Source organism: Coenobita brevimanus, chromosome 99, assembly GCF_032717465.1.
Source record: "Coenobita brevimanus isolate Jiangsu-jjx chromosome 99, ASM3271746v2, whole genome shotgun sequence".
NCBI lineage: Eukaryota > Metazoa > Arthropoda > Malacostraca > Decapoda > Coenobitidae > Coenobita > Coenobita brevimanus.
This window is the reverse complement of record NC_137052.1, coordinates 8,304,002-8,318,267: the sequence shown is the minus strand read 5'-3', so window position 1 is coordinate 8,318,267 and position 14,266 is coordinate 8,304,002. Positions and strand designations below refer to the sequence as shown.

At 43.0% G+C, this 14,266-nt stretch overlaps 2 protein-coding genes across 2 annotated transcripts in view; both read left to right on the top strand.

Moving 5' to 3' along the window:
* LOC145414412 (uncharacterized) overlaps positions 1 to 12,347 on the top strand; it is a 59,497-nt gene extending 47,150 nt beyond the window's left edge. Inside the window, exon 2 of the mRNA XM_080283948.1 lies at positions 12,013 to 12,347. Within this exon, the coding sequence (XP_080140074.1) occupies positions 12,013 to 12,347 (335 nt within the window). The remainder of the gene's footprint in view (positions 1 to 12,012) is intronic.
* A 381-nt stretch (positions 12,348 to 12,728) lies between these two features.
* On the top strand, positions 12,729 to 14,052 carry LOC145414411 (echinoidin-like). The gene is made up of 2 exons (XM_080283947.1): positions 12,729 to 12,894; positions 13,483 to 14,052. The coding sequence occupies exons 1-2, from the start codon at positions 12,729 to 12,731 to the stop codon at positions 13,710 to 13,712; spliced, it is 396 nt and encodes a 131-aa protein (XP_080140073.1). The 3' UTR covers positions 13,713 to 14,052.
* Positions 14,053 to 14,266: the final 214 nt, after the last annotated feature.

Here is a 14,266-nt window from a genome sequence, read left to right as displayed (position 1 = left end):
AGCTTCCTTTTCTGGTCGTTCTATAGCCGCTGTTGTAGACGGCCATCGTTCTTCTCCTAGATCTATTAACAGTGGTGTTCCTCAGAGGGCTCTGTCCTATCACCAACTGCTCTTCACCTTTTTTATTCATCGAACTTGACCTTCTAAGCTGTACATGTCTAACCCTACCACTCATACGCTGATGACTTCACCCTTCACCTTTCCATTTCCGATTCCCACAACGTCCATATCAGCAGTTGCTTCAACAAACCAAGGGATGAGGCTATGACACAGCTTATGTCTGACTTGGCTCGTATCTCTGACTGGGGTAAAAATAATCTGGTTGTTTTAATGCATCAAAGAGACTCAGTTTTTGCACTGTTCACCCCGTCAAAATCTTCCACAGAGTATACCCACTAATGTTTAATAATATTCCAAGCTTAATCCTGCATCATCGTTGAACATGCTTGGGGTTTCATTTGCTCTTGACACTTGTCTTGGAAAAGATCATATTACCTATCTAGTAAAATCTGCTTCCAAGAGATTGGGTATGCTAAAGCTGACTCCGTTCCTCCTTTACCTCTGCACAATGGTGTTGACTGTATACAGGGTTTTTATCCACCCCTGCGTGGAGTACAACTCTCATGTATGGGGAGGCTCCCCACATACAGTTCTTCTACAATAGGGTGGAGTCAAAGGCTTTTCGTCTCATTAACTCTCCACACTCTTTACTGACTCCCTTCAACCTCTGTCTCTTCGCTTCGCACTGTCTTGCATCTTTATCTCTTTTCTATCGCTAGCTTCAAGCTGGTCACTGTTCCACTCTGCTGAGACTGTGTCTGCATACATTTCTCCACCTCATAATGACGGGCACGTAGCACCCGTCTGGCAGCAAACTTCATCACCCCTTTCCTGTCCAACTCTCTAATGTAAGAGTTAACTGTTACGCCTAGTCCTTCATTTATGCAACGGGTCAGCTCTGGAACTGTCTCCCTCTGTCTGTATTTCCTGCTTCCTATGATCTCCAGTCTTTCAAGCGCAGTTTGTCCAGGCATCTCGAAATGAATGGATCTTGAATTTGGCTCTCTCTTGTATTTTGTTTTTCTCTTGGAAGGAACAGTTTTGCAGGCTCATTGCCTTTGGTTCCTTCTTCCTCACATAAAAAATATATATATATAGAAGTGAGAGCAGTGGAAATGAGTTATTTGAGAGGAGCATGTAGAGTCACATGGATAGACGGACTGACAAATGAGGAAGTGAAGGAGCGTTGTGGTGTGGATGAGGATGTGATTGGAAAAGTTACGAGAAACACATTGAGGTGGTCTGGACATGGGGATAGGATGGAGGGTGAGTGACTGACGAGGTGTGTGTGCGTGTGGTGGTGGGGGGCGGGGGATGGGAAGGCCAATGATGAGTGGAGTTATGGAGTGGAGAGGTATATGAGAGAGGGGGGTGTGAGCGGCGAGCAGGGCAATACGATGGCGGGGGACAGGGCGACATGGAGGCGATTTGTTTGTAGCCACCCCTTACGGGATGATGGCGTCTGGCAATAGATAGATAGACAGATACTGCAATACGCCTTAATTACCGAAGGGGTGGCAAAAAGCAAAGCTCCTCCAATTCGCCCTATCCACAGCCTTTTCAGTGCCCTCCTCCAGCTCATACCACAGCTCTCATATACCTCTCTACTCCATCCCTCCATCTCATCCTATGCCTCCCTTCCTCTACCACCCACCCCCAACACCACATCACATACAACCACAGCAGTATACATGTTAGTCTCTAGCACTCCATCCGAGCCCCAAAACCAAACCACCTTGTTATTTCTCCAAACGATTTCTATCACATCCACACCCACACCACAACTCTCCTTCACTTCCTCATATATCAGTCTGTTTCTCCATGTAACTCTATATGCTCCTCTCAAGTAACTCGTTTTCACTGCTCTCAGTCTTGTGTCCTAAATACAAGGTTCAAGCTTCAATTCCATATGTTAGAGTTGGTATCACAATCCTACCATGCAGCGACACTTTTACTTTCAGGCTCACTTGCCTATTTCTGGTCAGTGGTTTCAAAGAAACAGCAACCTTCCTTCCCTGCTGTACCATTTGAAGCACTTCATCACCTAAACACCGTTCTTACTCATTACACTACCCAAGTACTTAAATACACTCACATTTTCCATTTCCTCTTCTTCCAGCCTCACTGTACATTCAGTGATTTCATTTCTCTCAAAGACCATAACTTTACTCTTCCTTACATTCACCTTTACTTCCTTACACACACTCTCAAACCCATTCACCATGCCTTGCAGTTCCCCTTCGTCTTCAATTAACAATACAGTATCATTTGCAAACAATAATACAGGAAGTTCCCAAACTCTGCCCTCTCTCTTTAGGACCACTCCAACATCCACTGCCCTACCTTGTATCTCTTTTATGACCCCATCCTTATACTGATCGAACAACCATGGGAACATGACACATCGCTGTTTCAATCCAACATCGTGATAGAAAACTTTACTCAGTTCACTATCCACATGCACTGCAGCCTTAGCACCCTCATACATACCTTTCACGGCATTCAGCAACTTCCCATTTACTCCATATATTCTTAGTATTATCCACATACCTTGTTTATGAACTCTACCATATGCATTCTCCTAATCCAAGAAGCCTGCATACAACTTCTTTCCCTTCTCCAGAAAGTTTTCCACTTAACACCTAAGGATGAATATCTGGTCTACGCAACCTCTTCCGTTCCTAAGTACCTCCCTCTTCTTCTCCAACTAATTCCTATGTTATTTCCTTAAATCTGTCAATAAGTATTCTACCGTCAATAAGTATCCAACAATATACTTTGCCTATTACACTAAGAATACAAATGCCTTCCAATTTATACTCAAATTCCTTCGAAATTCCTCATCCACTCTCTTCATTCCCTCTCTTACTAATCTTTTCACCTTTCTCTTCTCTCTACATAATATCCGTCTTTCATCTTCCTCTATGCCTGTTTCCCAAACACTGACTATATACTTTCTTCTTTTGTACCACAGCTTGCCTTACCATTTCATTTCACCACGCTGTTCCTTGCACCCCTTTTCGTCTTCTCCTCAACCCACACACCATCACACATGATGCACAGATTTCTTCTGTGAAAATCTTGCACACATCTTCCACCTCCCCCTATCTGCTCCAAATCATATTTACTTAATCATTCCTCCACTCCTCTCTTATATTCTGTTTTTTTCCATTCTCTTGCGACTTTTTAACCCTCCTTGTATGAACAACTTCCTCCTTTCCGTCCCTCAGCCTATTCTTTCATTGCACTTGAACCTTGACCTTCACCACCACCATGTGGTGGTCAGAAAGTCTACTCCCCAACCTCTGTATGCTCTTGCATCCAATACATACCCTCTCATTCTGTCATCCCCACACATAATCAATCGTTGCCTACTGTTCACTCAGTTCACCACTCACCCTTCTCATCATTCGTCGCGTATACCTGTGGATCATTTTGTGCCCTAAAAGGGGTACTGGCTATCACCAACCCCATCCCTGCACGAATGGCCAGCAGGGCACTGCCATTCTCATCCACTTCTGCAGGCACACTCCACTCATCAACTACTTCGTGCACCTTCTCATTCCCTTTTCCATTCATATCTGCAATAAAAACACTCTCATGCCTCTCGAAATTTTACATGCTGCTCCCACATTTGCCGATAACTCTTCTTTTACTCTGTTCGCAAGATATTGCTTTGGCGCATATATACACACAGTCGCCCACGTTTGTGTGTCCACTTTCAGTCTTACCCAAAAAATCCTTGAACCCACGGATACATATTCTCTTATATTGTCCTTCCATGTCTTTCACACAACATTATATGCAACCTCTTTTGCCCTCTCATTCTCACATACTGTCTCGCATATGCCTCATCCATATCCCATCCACACTCTCATCTCACAATTTAGTCTTAGTTCATCCACATATTTCCACTTTTGCACCCTCAATCACCTGGACAATCTCTCTCTCTTTCACCTCATCAATCGCACCCTTTACATTCCACGTTGCAGTCCTTACCATGTCCTTTGTACGGTCCTTCGTCGTCACCTGTTGGTCCATCCTGATCCAGTTAGCCTTGTTTGTAATTTTATTTAGTTGTTTTCCGCGGAGGGCACTAACCCTCCGCCAACCCATTTGTTGACACTTACGGAACACGTGTTGCTTGGTTATAAGGTTACAACCCTGTGTATTAAAAGATTTTCTGGTTTACAGGAAATAATTTGTCTTCTCAATCAGTGTAACAGAGTACTGTACACTGAGTGACTGGATGAATGGGTACTCCACCGACGATTTTATATATATATATATATATATATATATATATATATATATATATATATATATATATGAGACAAAATTCTGATTCCACCCGTTTTAGAAGCTGTGTTATCCACTCACTCGATGCAGTTCTGCTGTGGGTATGTGCCCTTTCCTTTTTTCATCCTTCCTCTTCTGTCTTTCTTTCCGTCAGTCTTTCCCCTTTCTTCTGCCTACTGGTGACTTTACACTCCCTCTTCTGTCTTTCTTTCCTTCATTCTTTCCTCTTCCTTCTGCCTGTGGATGACTTTACACTGAGTGACAAGCCAAGTGGTTTCCTGTACACTAGGAAACCATTTACTGTGCTGGGTGGTAACCATATAGGCTAATCAAATTATGGCGCCAGGTGGTTTAGTGGGTAATTAAGGTGCTCCAATCGGATTGTGCCGGTTCAGGTTTATATCTAAGGGATGGTTGGGGTTTATTGCTCATGTAATGGCACTCAGGGATGAGTGAGGCTGATTACTTTCATCTTAAATGTCAGGATCAACTTGCTGAACGCTGGGTTCCTACGTTCCTCTGTGGGGCGACATAGGATTGGATGATGGATGGATGGATGGTATGTTGGATGGCCCCTTCTGCATATGAGATTAATACTCTACACAGGGCGAATAAATCACCTGTGCAAAGTCTGCAGCTGCACACGGGTATATAAGGAACGGAGTCGGCTTAGCCCAGCAAACCTCTTGGAAACAGATAAGATAGAGAGTTAATTTTATCATTCCGTTATTAATACTGCGAGAATGAAATCGAAGAATGTTGAGAGATGATGCAGGATTGAATGGGATAATACTGAACACTAAAGCATACTTCTGTGGAAGGATTTGGCGGGTCAATATGTAGGAACTGTGTTTTCCGAGAAAAGGTGAAACTGATGTTATATGGTTCACTTTCGATGTAAGGTAGTAAAAAAAATTATGTATATATTCGGTAAAATTAGGCGATAAGTACACAACACATACATTTTGTCAGACAATGACAAGACAGCTGAAGTCACAATGTAGAGAATTCATATGATTCGAGATCCGGAACACAAGTGCAAGATATGTTGTTGCGTAAATATACACAACAACCATCTTTGACTTCGAAATGAGCGTAGATGAAGTGGAAGGACTGACTGCCGTCAGTCACCTCCGACAGTTGTCTCAGTGAGGAAGAAAAGGTGAGCCTTAGAGGACGAGAGGTGGTGTTCAACAGAGGGGAATCAGAGGAAAGGCCAAGAGTGTTGCAGAAACGAACAGTCAGACAATGATCCTGTACACCTCACTTGGATGTCGACGGGAGAGGAGAGAACGGTGGACATTTATGGTCCCCTCCCACCCCCCCCCCCTGGACTCTGAGTGTTGTAGTGCTATGTCTTTAACTTCTGAAACAGGAAGTGTGGTGGGTTATATGCATGTAGTTTGGAATAAACACGAACGAAATGTTTAGAAGAGTAGGCTTACCTAATTTTCGTGTTATGAAAACATTGAAATAGTTCACCAGAGGGACATGGTCAGACGCTAGTCTTGAGGGCTGGTGAAATGGCAGCTCAGTTCTCCCCATCAACAGCGTTCCATCCATCTCGAGAGTACTGTCCTGTTCGACTGGTGTTACTGTCTACTTCTTTCAGTAAATTTTCTATCTATCTATCTATCTATTGCCAGACGCCTCAATCCCGTACAGGGTGGCCACAAACAAATCGCCCCCACGTCGCCCTGTCCCCCGCCATTTCACTGCCCTGCTCCCACCTCACAACCCCACTCTCATATACCTCTCCACTCCATCCCTCCATCTCATCCTCGGCCTCCCCCTCCCTCTCCCCCCCCTCCACCTCACTCACATACACTCTCCTCGTCAGTCTCTCACCCTCCATCCTCTCCACATGGCCAAACCACCTCAGTGAGTTCCTCCTAACGCTTCCTATCACATCCACATCCACACCATAACGCTCCTTTATATCCTCATTTGTCAGCCTGTCTCTCTATGGATTCCACAGGCTCCTCTTAAATAACTCATTTCCACTGCTCTCACTCTTGACTTGTGTCCTTCCAACAACGTCCAAGCTTCACTTCCATACGTTACAGTTGGTATCACAATACTGTCATGTAGTAACTTTTTCACTTCCTTGCTCACTTCCATGTTTCTTATCACTGATTTCAAGAGAACCAGCAATCTTTCTTCCTTGTTGAACCCTTTCGAGGCACTTCACCCTCCAAACTTCCATCCTTTCCTTACCCATCACATTACCCAAGTACTTAAACGTACTCACATATTCCATTTCCTCACCATCCAATCTCATAGTACATTCACTGACTTCACCTTTCTCAAGACCATCACTTTACTCTTCCCTACATTCACCTTTAGATATCGTTTCTTACACACTCTCTCAAACTCATCCACCTCGCCTTGCAGCTCCCCTTCGTCTTCACTCTAGGACACAGTATCATCTGCAAACAACACTACATGAAGTATCCAAACACTACCCTCTCTCCCAGGACCACTCAGAACATCCACTGCCCTACCTTGTATCTCTTTTATTACCCCATCCATGTACAGATTGAACAACCATGGAGACATGACACATCCTGTTTCAACCCAACCTTCAAAGAGAAAAATTCCTCAGTTCACCATCCACACGCACTGCAGCCTTAGCACCATCGTACATACTCTTCACAACATTCAACAACTTCCCATCTACTCCATATATTCTTAATACTTTAAACAATCCTCGTCTATCCACCCTGTCATATGCTTTCTCCAAATCCATGAAAGTCGCATACAACTTCTTTCCCTTCTTCAGAAACTTTTCCACTAAAGATCTAAGAATGAATATCTGATCTACACAGCCTCTTCCCTTCCTAAAGCCTCCCTGTTCTTCTCCAACTAATTCCTCTGTTCCTTCCCTAACTCTGTCAATAAGTATCCAACCATACACTTTTCCTATTGCACTAAGAAGACAAATGCCCCTATGATTACCACACACTTTTTTCCCCTTTTCCTTTGTACAAGGAATAATTATACCTGACTTCCAATCCTCTGGGACTCTACCTTACCCCAGGCCAATCTGCACAACTTACACATCCCTTCTACTACTATCTCTCCCCCATGCTTCAGCATTTCACCAAGCACTTCATCAATTCCTGGGGTTTTCCCCGATTTAACTTTCTTCATTGCTTCCACAACTTCTATCCTACTGATTTCTTCCTGTCTTCTCACCTCCCTCCTTCTCCCAGCCATTCCCCAGCCACTTATACTCCCATTACTTCCATCCTCTATGTTTAACAATTCCTTAAAGTGTTCTCTCCATCTGCTCACTTTTTCTCCCTTCTCCACTAGTAATCTACCATTTTCATCTTTCACTCCCCTGCTAACGTCACTGCCACCCTTTCTTACTCTCTTCAAGTCCAACCAGAACATTTTCTTACAGTCCCTCCACTTTACACTCAAATTCCTTCCAAATTCCTCATCCTCTCTTCTTACTGACTCTTTCTAATCTTTTCACCTCTCTCTTCCTTTCTACATGTAACTCTCTCTTCCGCCTCTCAACTTCTTCCACGCCCATATTTCTCATCCATTCTTTTATTCTTTCTTATTTTGTGCCACAGCCTGTCTCACCTCTTCATTCCACCACGCTGTTCCTTGCACCCCCCCTCCGTCTTCTCTTCACCCCACACACCACATCACATGGTGCACATATTTTTACTGTGAATATCCTACACACACCTTCCACATCATATCTGTGGTCGGTCCGGCCATCCATCATCCACTCACTTAGTGTAGCGGTACTATATTTCAGAGAAGCTCTACACTGAGATGTAAGACAAATTATTTCCGGTAAACCAGGAAATCTATTAATACGTTGGATGGTAACCTTATAATCTATAAACACATGCTCCCTACGTGTCAAAAAGTGGGTTTGGCGGAGGGGTTAGTGTCCCTCCCCGGAAAAACGTAACTAAAAATACAAACAAGAAGCCTCGAACCATGCCTGACCAACAGGTGACGACCAAGGACCGAACACAGGACATGGTACCGATGGCAACATAAAATGTTAAATACGCGATTGACGATCCATCCTCTCGATTGAGTGAGCTGAAAGGGAAAGATATTGTCAAGATGATTGAAGGTGCAAAAGCTGACATACGTGGCTTACCTGAGACTAAATAGAAGGGTGAGATTGTGAGAGTCGGAGAATGGATGGGGTATATTCACCGGAGTAGGTGAGAAAGACAGGACAAAAGAGGGAGTATGTATGCTGTGTGCAAGAGACGGAAGGAAAATATAAGACAGTATGGATCAGTATGTTCAAGGATTGTGTGGGTAAGACTGAATGTAGGGTTACAAACGTGGGCGATTGTGTGTGTGTATGCGCCAAAGCAACATCGTGCAAGCAGAGTGAAGGAAAAGTTCTGGGCGAGTGTGGAAGCGTGCATGGAAAGTTTGAAAGGAATGAGAGTGTTTTGTCTAGGGATATCAATAGAAAAGTAGGGGATATGATGGTGGATGAAGTGGTTTACACGTGGAGTGTGCCTGCAGAAGTGGATGAGAACGGCAGTGCCCTAATGGACGTTTGTTAGGTGAAGGGGTTGGTGATAGCCATTACTCTCTATGGGCACGAAATGATCAACAGGTATACTTGGCGTGTGATGACGAGGGTGGATGATGAACTGAATGAACGGAAGGTAATGATTGATTATGTGTGTGTGGATGATAGAATGAGAAAGTATGTAATCGATGCACGACCATACGGAGGTTGGGGGGGTGGACTTTCACCACCACTTGGTGGTGGTGAAAGTCAAGGTTCAATAGGAGGAGGAAAGGACAAGGAGAAGTAGTCAATGCAAGGATAGTAGAAGGGTTGCAAGAGGATGAAGAAAAGGCAGCATATATGAGGGAAATGAAGGAGCAATGGGGTAAAAATGATTTGGAGCAGATGAGGGAGGTGGAAGGTTTGTGCAAGATATTCACAGAAGAACTCTGTGCAGAATGTGAGGTGGTGTGTGGGATGAAGAGAAGACGAAAGTGGGTGCAAGAAACAGCATGGTGGAATGAAGAGGTAAGACAAACTGTAGTGCAAAAAAAGAAAGCCTATAGTGAGCGGATGGGAAGCAGAGGCATGGAGGACGTTCAGAGACAGAAAAGAGTTCTATGTAGAGGGGAAGAGAGACGTGAAAAGATTAATACGAGAAAGAAATAAGATAGTAGATGAAGAATTTGGGAGTAATATCAGTTGTAAAATGAAGGAAATGTAAGTAATGTTCTGGAAACAGTTAAAGAGAGTTAGACAGGATGAGAAAGAAATTAGAAGGAGAATGAAGAATAAAAATGGTATATTGCTAGTGCAGAAGGAGAAAAAATGAGCAAATATAGAGAACACTTTAAGGAACTGTTAAACATAAAGAATGAAAGGAATGCAAGTATAAGTAGCTGGGGAATGGCTGGTAGAAGCACGGAGATGAGAAGGTAGGAAGAGATCAGTAGGATGAAAGTAGTGGAAGCAATGAAAAAGGTCAAAATGGGGAAAACCACAGCAATTGATGGGGTGTGTGGTAAAATGCTGAAGCATGGGGGAGACAGTAGTAGAATGGATATGGAGGATGTGCAGATTGGCCTGGGACAAAGGTAAAGCCTCGGGGGATTGGAAGTCTGGTATAATTTGTTTTCCTGTAAAAAGGAAAAATGGAAAAAGAAAATAGGGGCATTTCTCTTCTGAGTGTAATGCGAAAACTATATTATAGGACGCTTATTGACAGAGTCAAAGAATTGACAGAGGAATTAGTTGGAGTAGAATAGGGAGGTTTTAGGAAGGGAGGAGGTGTGGATCAAATATTCTTAGGTCTTTAGTGTAAATGTTTCTAAAGAAGGAAAAGAAGTCGTATGCAGCCTTCATGGATTTGGAAAATAATATGGAGTGGACAGAATACGAATGTAAAAACTAAGAATATACCTCACCCTGCCCTAGCGTGGGAAGGAAAGTCAAGATGATGATGATGATGATGATGATGATGATGATGGTGATGATGAATGAGAATATAATTATGGAGTAAATGGGATGTTGTTGAATGCATTGAAGAATATGTACGAGGATACTAAGGCTGCAGTGCGTATGGACAGTGAACTGGGTGAATTTTTCTATGGTATATGAAAAAGTAGGATTGGAGCAGGGATGTGTCATGTCTCCATCGCTGTTCAGTCTGAATATGAATGGGGTTATAAAAAAGATACAGGGTAGGGCAGTTTATGTTGAAGTGGCCCTAATGAGAGAGGGCAGCGTTTCGAATCATCATGTACTGTTATTTGCAGACGATACTATATTGTTATGTGAAAACAAAGGGGAACTGCAAGGCTTGGTGAATGGGTTAATGAGTGTGTGTATGAAACGGAATCTAAAGGTGATTGTGGGGAAGAATACAGTAACTGTCTTTGAGAGAATTGAAGTCACTAAATATACAGTGAGGTTGGATGAAGAGAAAATGGAAAATGTGAGTCCATTTAAGTACTTCGGTAATGTGTTGAGAAAAGATGAAAGTTTGGATGTCGAAGTGTTAGAAAGGGTACAGCAAGGAATAAAGGTTGTTGGTTCTTTGAAAGCAGTGGTAAGAATTTGAGGAGTGAGGATGGAAGTAAAAAAGTCGCTGAATGATAGTATTGTCATACCAACTCTGACGTATGGAAGTGAACCATAGACCACGTTGGAAGGATACAAGCCTGGAGTGAGGGCAGTGGAAATGAGTTATTTGAGAGAAGCATGTGAGTTATATGGAGAGACAGGCTGGCAAATGAGGAAGTGGAGGAGCATTGTGGTGTGGTTGCTGATGTGATAGTAAGAGTTAGAAGAATTTCACTGAGGCTATTTGGCTATGTGGTGAGCATGGAGAATGAGAAACTAACCAGGAGACTGTATATGAGTGAGGTGGAGGGGGAGGGAAAGATAGAAGGGGTGGTCTAGGATGAGATGGAGTGACGGAATGGAGAGGTATATGAGATACGTGGGTTTGACCTGGGAAGAGGGCAGTAAACTGACATGGGACAGGGTGACATGGAGGCAATTTGTTTGTGGCCACCCTTTACGGGATTAAGGCATCTGGCATTAGAGACAGACATCATATCTGATGTAGTCTTTTTAGAACCGACGTTGGGTCTTCTTCAAGAGTATATATGCATGTTTGTTCAGTGTATATAGTGGATTAAATCTCCTAATCTCCTTCGCATTTGGATCATTATAACCAAGTTGGATATTGATGTGGTTAGGGAACAAACAGTCGTGAGCCATAGTTTCTGCTCATCCTTCATTCCTACCACTGGGCTGAGGACAGTCGTAGCCAGGGGTTGTTTCGCCTGAGAACTTGCTGTCCAGTGATAGGGTGATAGTTCAAAGCTAGGCTGCACGAAGAACAGCTCACAATAATATTGTTACTCATACAGTCTAGAAAAGCATCGAACTAAGAACAAAAAGTTCAGAGATAGACTGTACGAGGAACACTTCACGATAACATTGTTACTCACACAGTCTATAAAGATTCCAACTGCAAACGGCATGTTTTTTTATGATCTACACCCCTGACTACAACGTCGGCTTAGAGGTTGAATAAAAGCAAAATTGTGACTTTTAAAATTGGCCTTGAGTCTCGTCTTCACGACAGTGTATACTGCAGACACTTTTCATTTCAGCACATGAGAAAGAAGGCATGCATGAGGTGGTCAGCGTGTGGACAGTGCTGCAGGCGCTGAGGCTGGTCAGGGAAGAGCTGGCACTTCTGAGAGAACAACACACCAGGCTCCAACAGACAACATCCCTCCTTGAGCAGAAACAAGCCATCTTACAAGACAACCAAACAAGTATGAAGGAAGCACAAGCCATCTTACAAGACAACCAAACAAGTATGAAGGAAGCACAAGACGTCTTGGAGGAAAATGTTGCCACACTGCAGCACAACCAAACCAATTGTCTTCAGATACAAGACACCGTTGCAGGGCTGGAGAAAAACGCTAACCAAACTACATAAAACACAAGGTTGGTATTATCCCCTGGTGAACACTGACATCAGTTTGTTTATATTTACAAACGTACCTCCTGAACAGGCAATGAATAGTTATAACGGTAGTAATACAGACATACAAGTTGCTTGATCTGAGAACAAACTGGGAAGCTAAATCTGGGCTGGGTGGGTGGAAAGGAGCGGGTGGGATGGGCTGGGATGGTGGTGGGTGGGCTGGGGTATATACACCCTTGTGATGGGATTAGATGAAAGTGGGTGGAGCTAGAGTAATGCATCTTGACAAACAAGAAGAAAATGACCATTAATCACTTTCATGTACTTTCATTAAAAAATAATCATACACATGTTGAACTAATTTATTCAAAACTTCCAACAGCTGTTACAGGCATGAAAGCTTTTGTGCACGATGGCCAAGTGTTTCTTGTACACAATGAGAGTAAACTGACCTGGGAGGCAGCTCGGCGGTGGTGTCAGACTAACTGGAGTGGCGACCTGGCACATCCCACCAGGAACGTTCACCACTTCATACAGAAAGTCGGTGACCATGTCCCAGGTAAGGATGTGACGGCATGATTTAACTAACCGAGAGATAACACAGCCCAACCTAACTTATCCCATCCTAACATAACATAATCTAACCTTATCTAAGGCAATCAGTGGCTGAGTGGGAGGAGGAAATAGTGGTAATAGTGATGATGATGATGATGTACTGTAAGTGGGAAGTACAGTGATGATGATGATGATGATGATGATGATGATGTACTGTAAGTGGGAAGTAGAGTGATGATGATGATGATGATGATGATGATGATGATGATGATGATGATAATGATGATGTTCATGATGATGTACTGTAAGTAGGAAGTAGAGTGATGATGATGATGATGATGATGATGATGATAATGATGATGATGATGATAATGATAATGATGATGATCATGATGATGATGATGATGATGATGATACCCTTGTTGTCTTTCATTCAGAACCAACGCCAGAAAAACAGAACAGTGTTGTTGGGCAGGAATAGGAAGTAGGGTTATGATGACGATGGTGATGATAATGATGGGATAACAATGACGATAATAGTAATGATAAGGCTGTTGATGATGATTTACTATTCATGTCTTCTTTCCTGCAGGACGGACACACCTGTGGCTGGGTGGGAATGATCGTGAGCAGGAGGGCCGGTGGGTGTGGCCTGATGGTACGGTCTTGGATGATCAGCTTCCTTGGGTCAGAGGTAACCCCGACAACTGGGAATCAGGAGATGACTGTTTGATGCTCTATATACATTCTGATGGGAGTGGACTAATGTGGGATTTCAGCTGTTCTTTTTCATTTAATTTCGTGTGTGGACGTTCAGTATAAAGGTCGTATGCTTAACCTTAAACTGCTACATGGAGTGCATACCCCTAATTTTTGACGGTCATTAATGGAACGGCTGTGGTTATTACGTATGGTCAGCCTGCATCCCATACTACGGAATGCAGTCAGCAACCATATAGGAAGGCCAAACATGTTCCATCATATACTTCAGAAATTATCGCAAAAAATAGGGAGTGATCATTCCACTTTATACGGCCATAAGTTCATTCCACACATCAGTGACAGTATTTGTTAAACTATACTCCGTCTCGTGTCTGGAGACTCAGTGTAATTTTCAGTTATCCATTAGTTATAATAAACAGTCAGCATTAAATAAATCCAATGGGAACATTCTTTTAATTTTCACCCATACAATAATGTGAGTAAGTGTGGACAATCAGTGTTTTGTTTTTACTATTTCAAGTCACTGGGTTGTTGTGGACGCAAATTTCCGTTCTGTATACCCTTTTTGCTCTGCTGAGTTTGATTTACCCATGGTCATCACCCTTCCATTATTTTCTTTATTTTTTCTCTCTTTAACCTAATCTATCCTAACT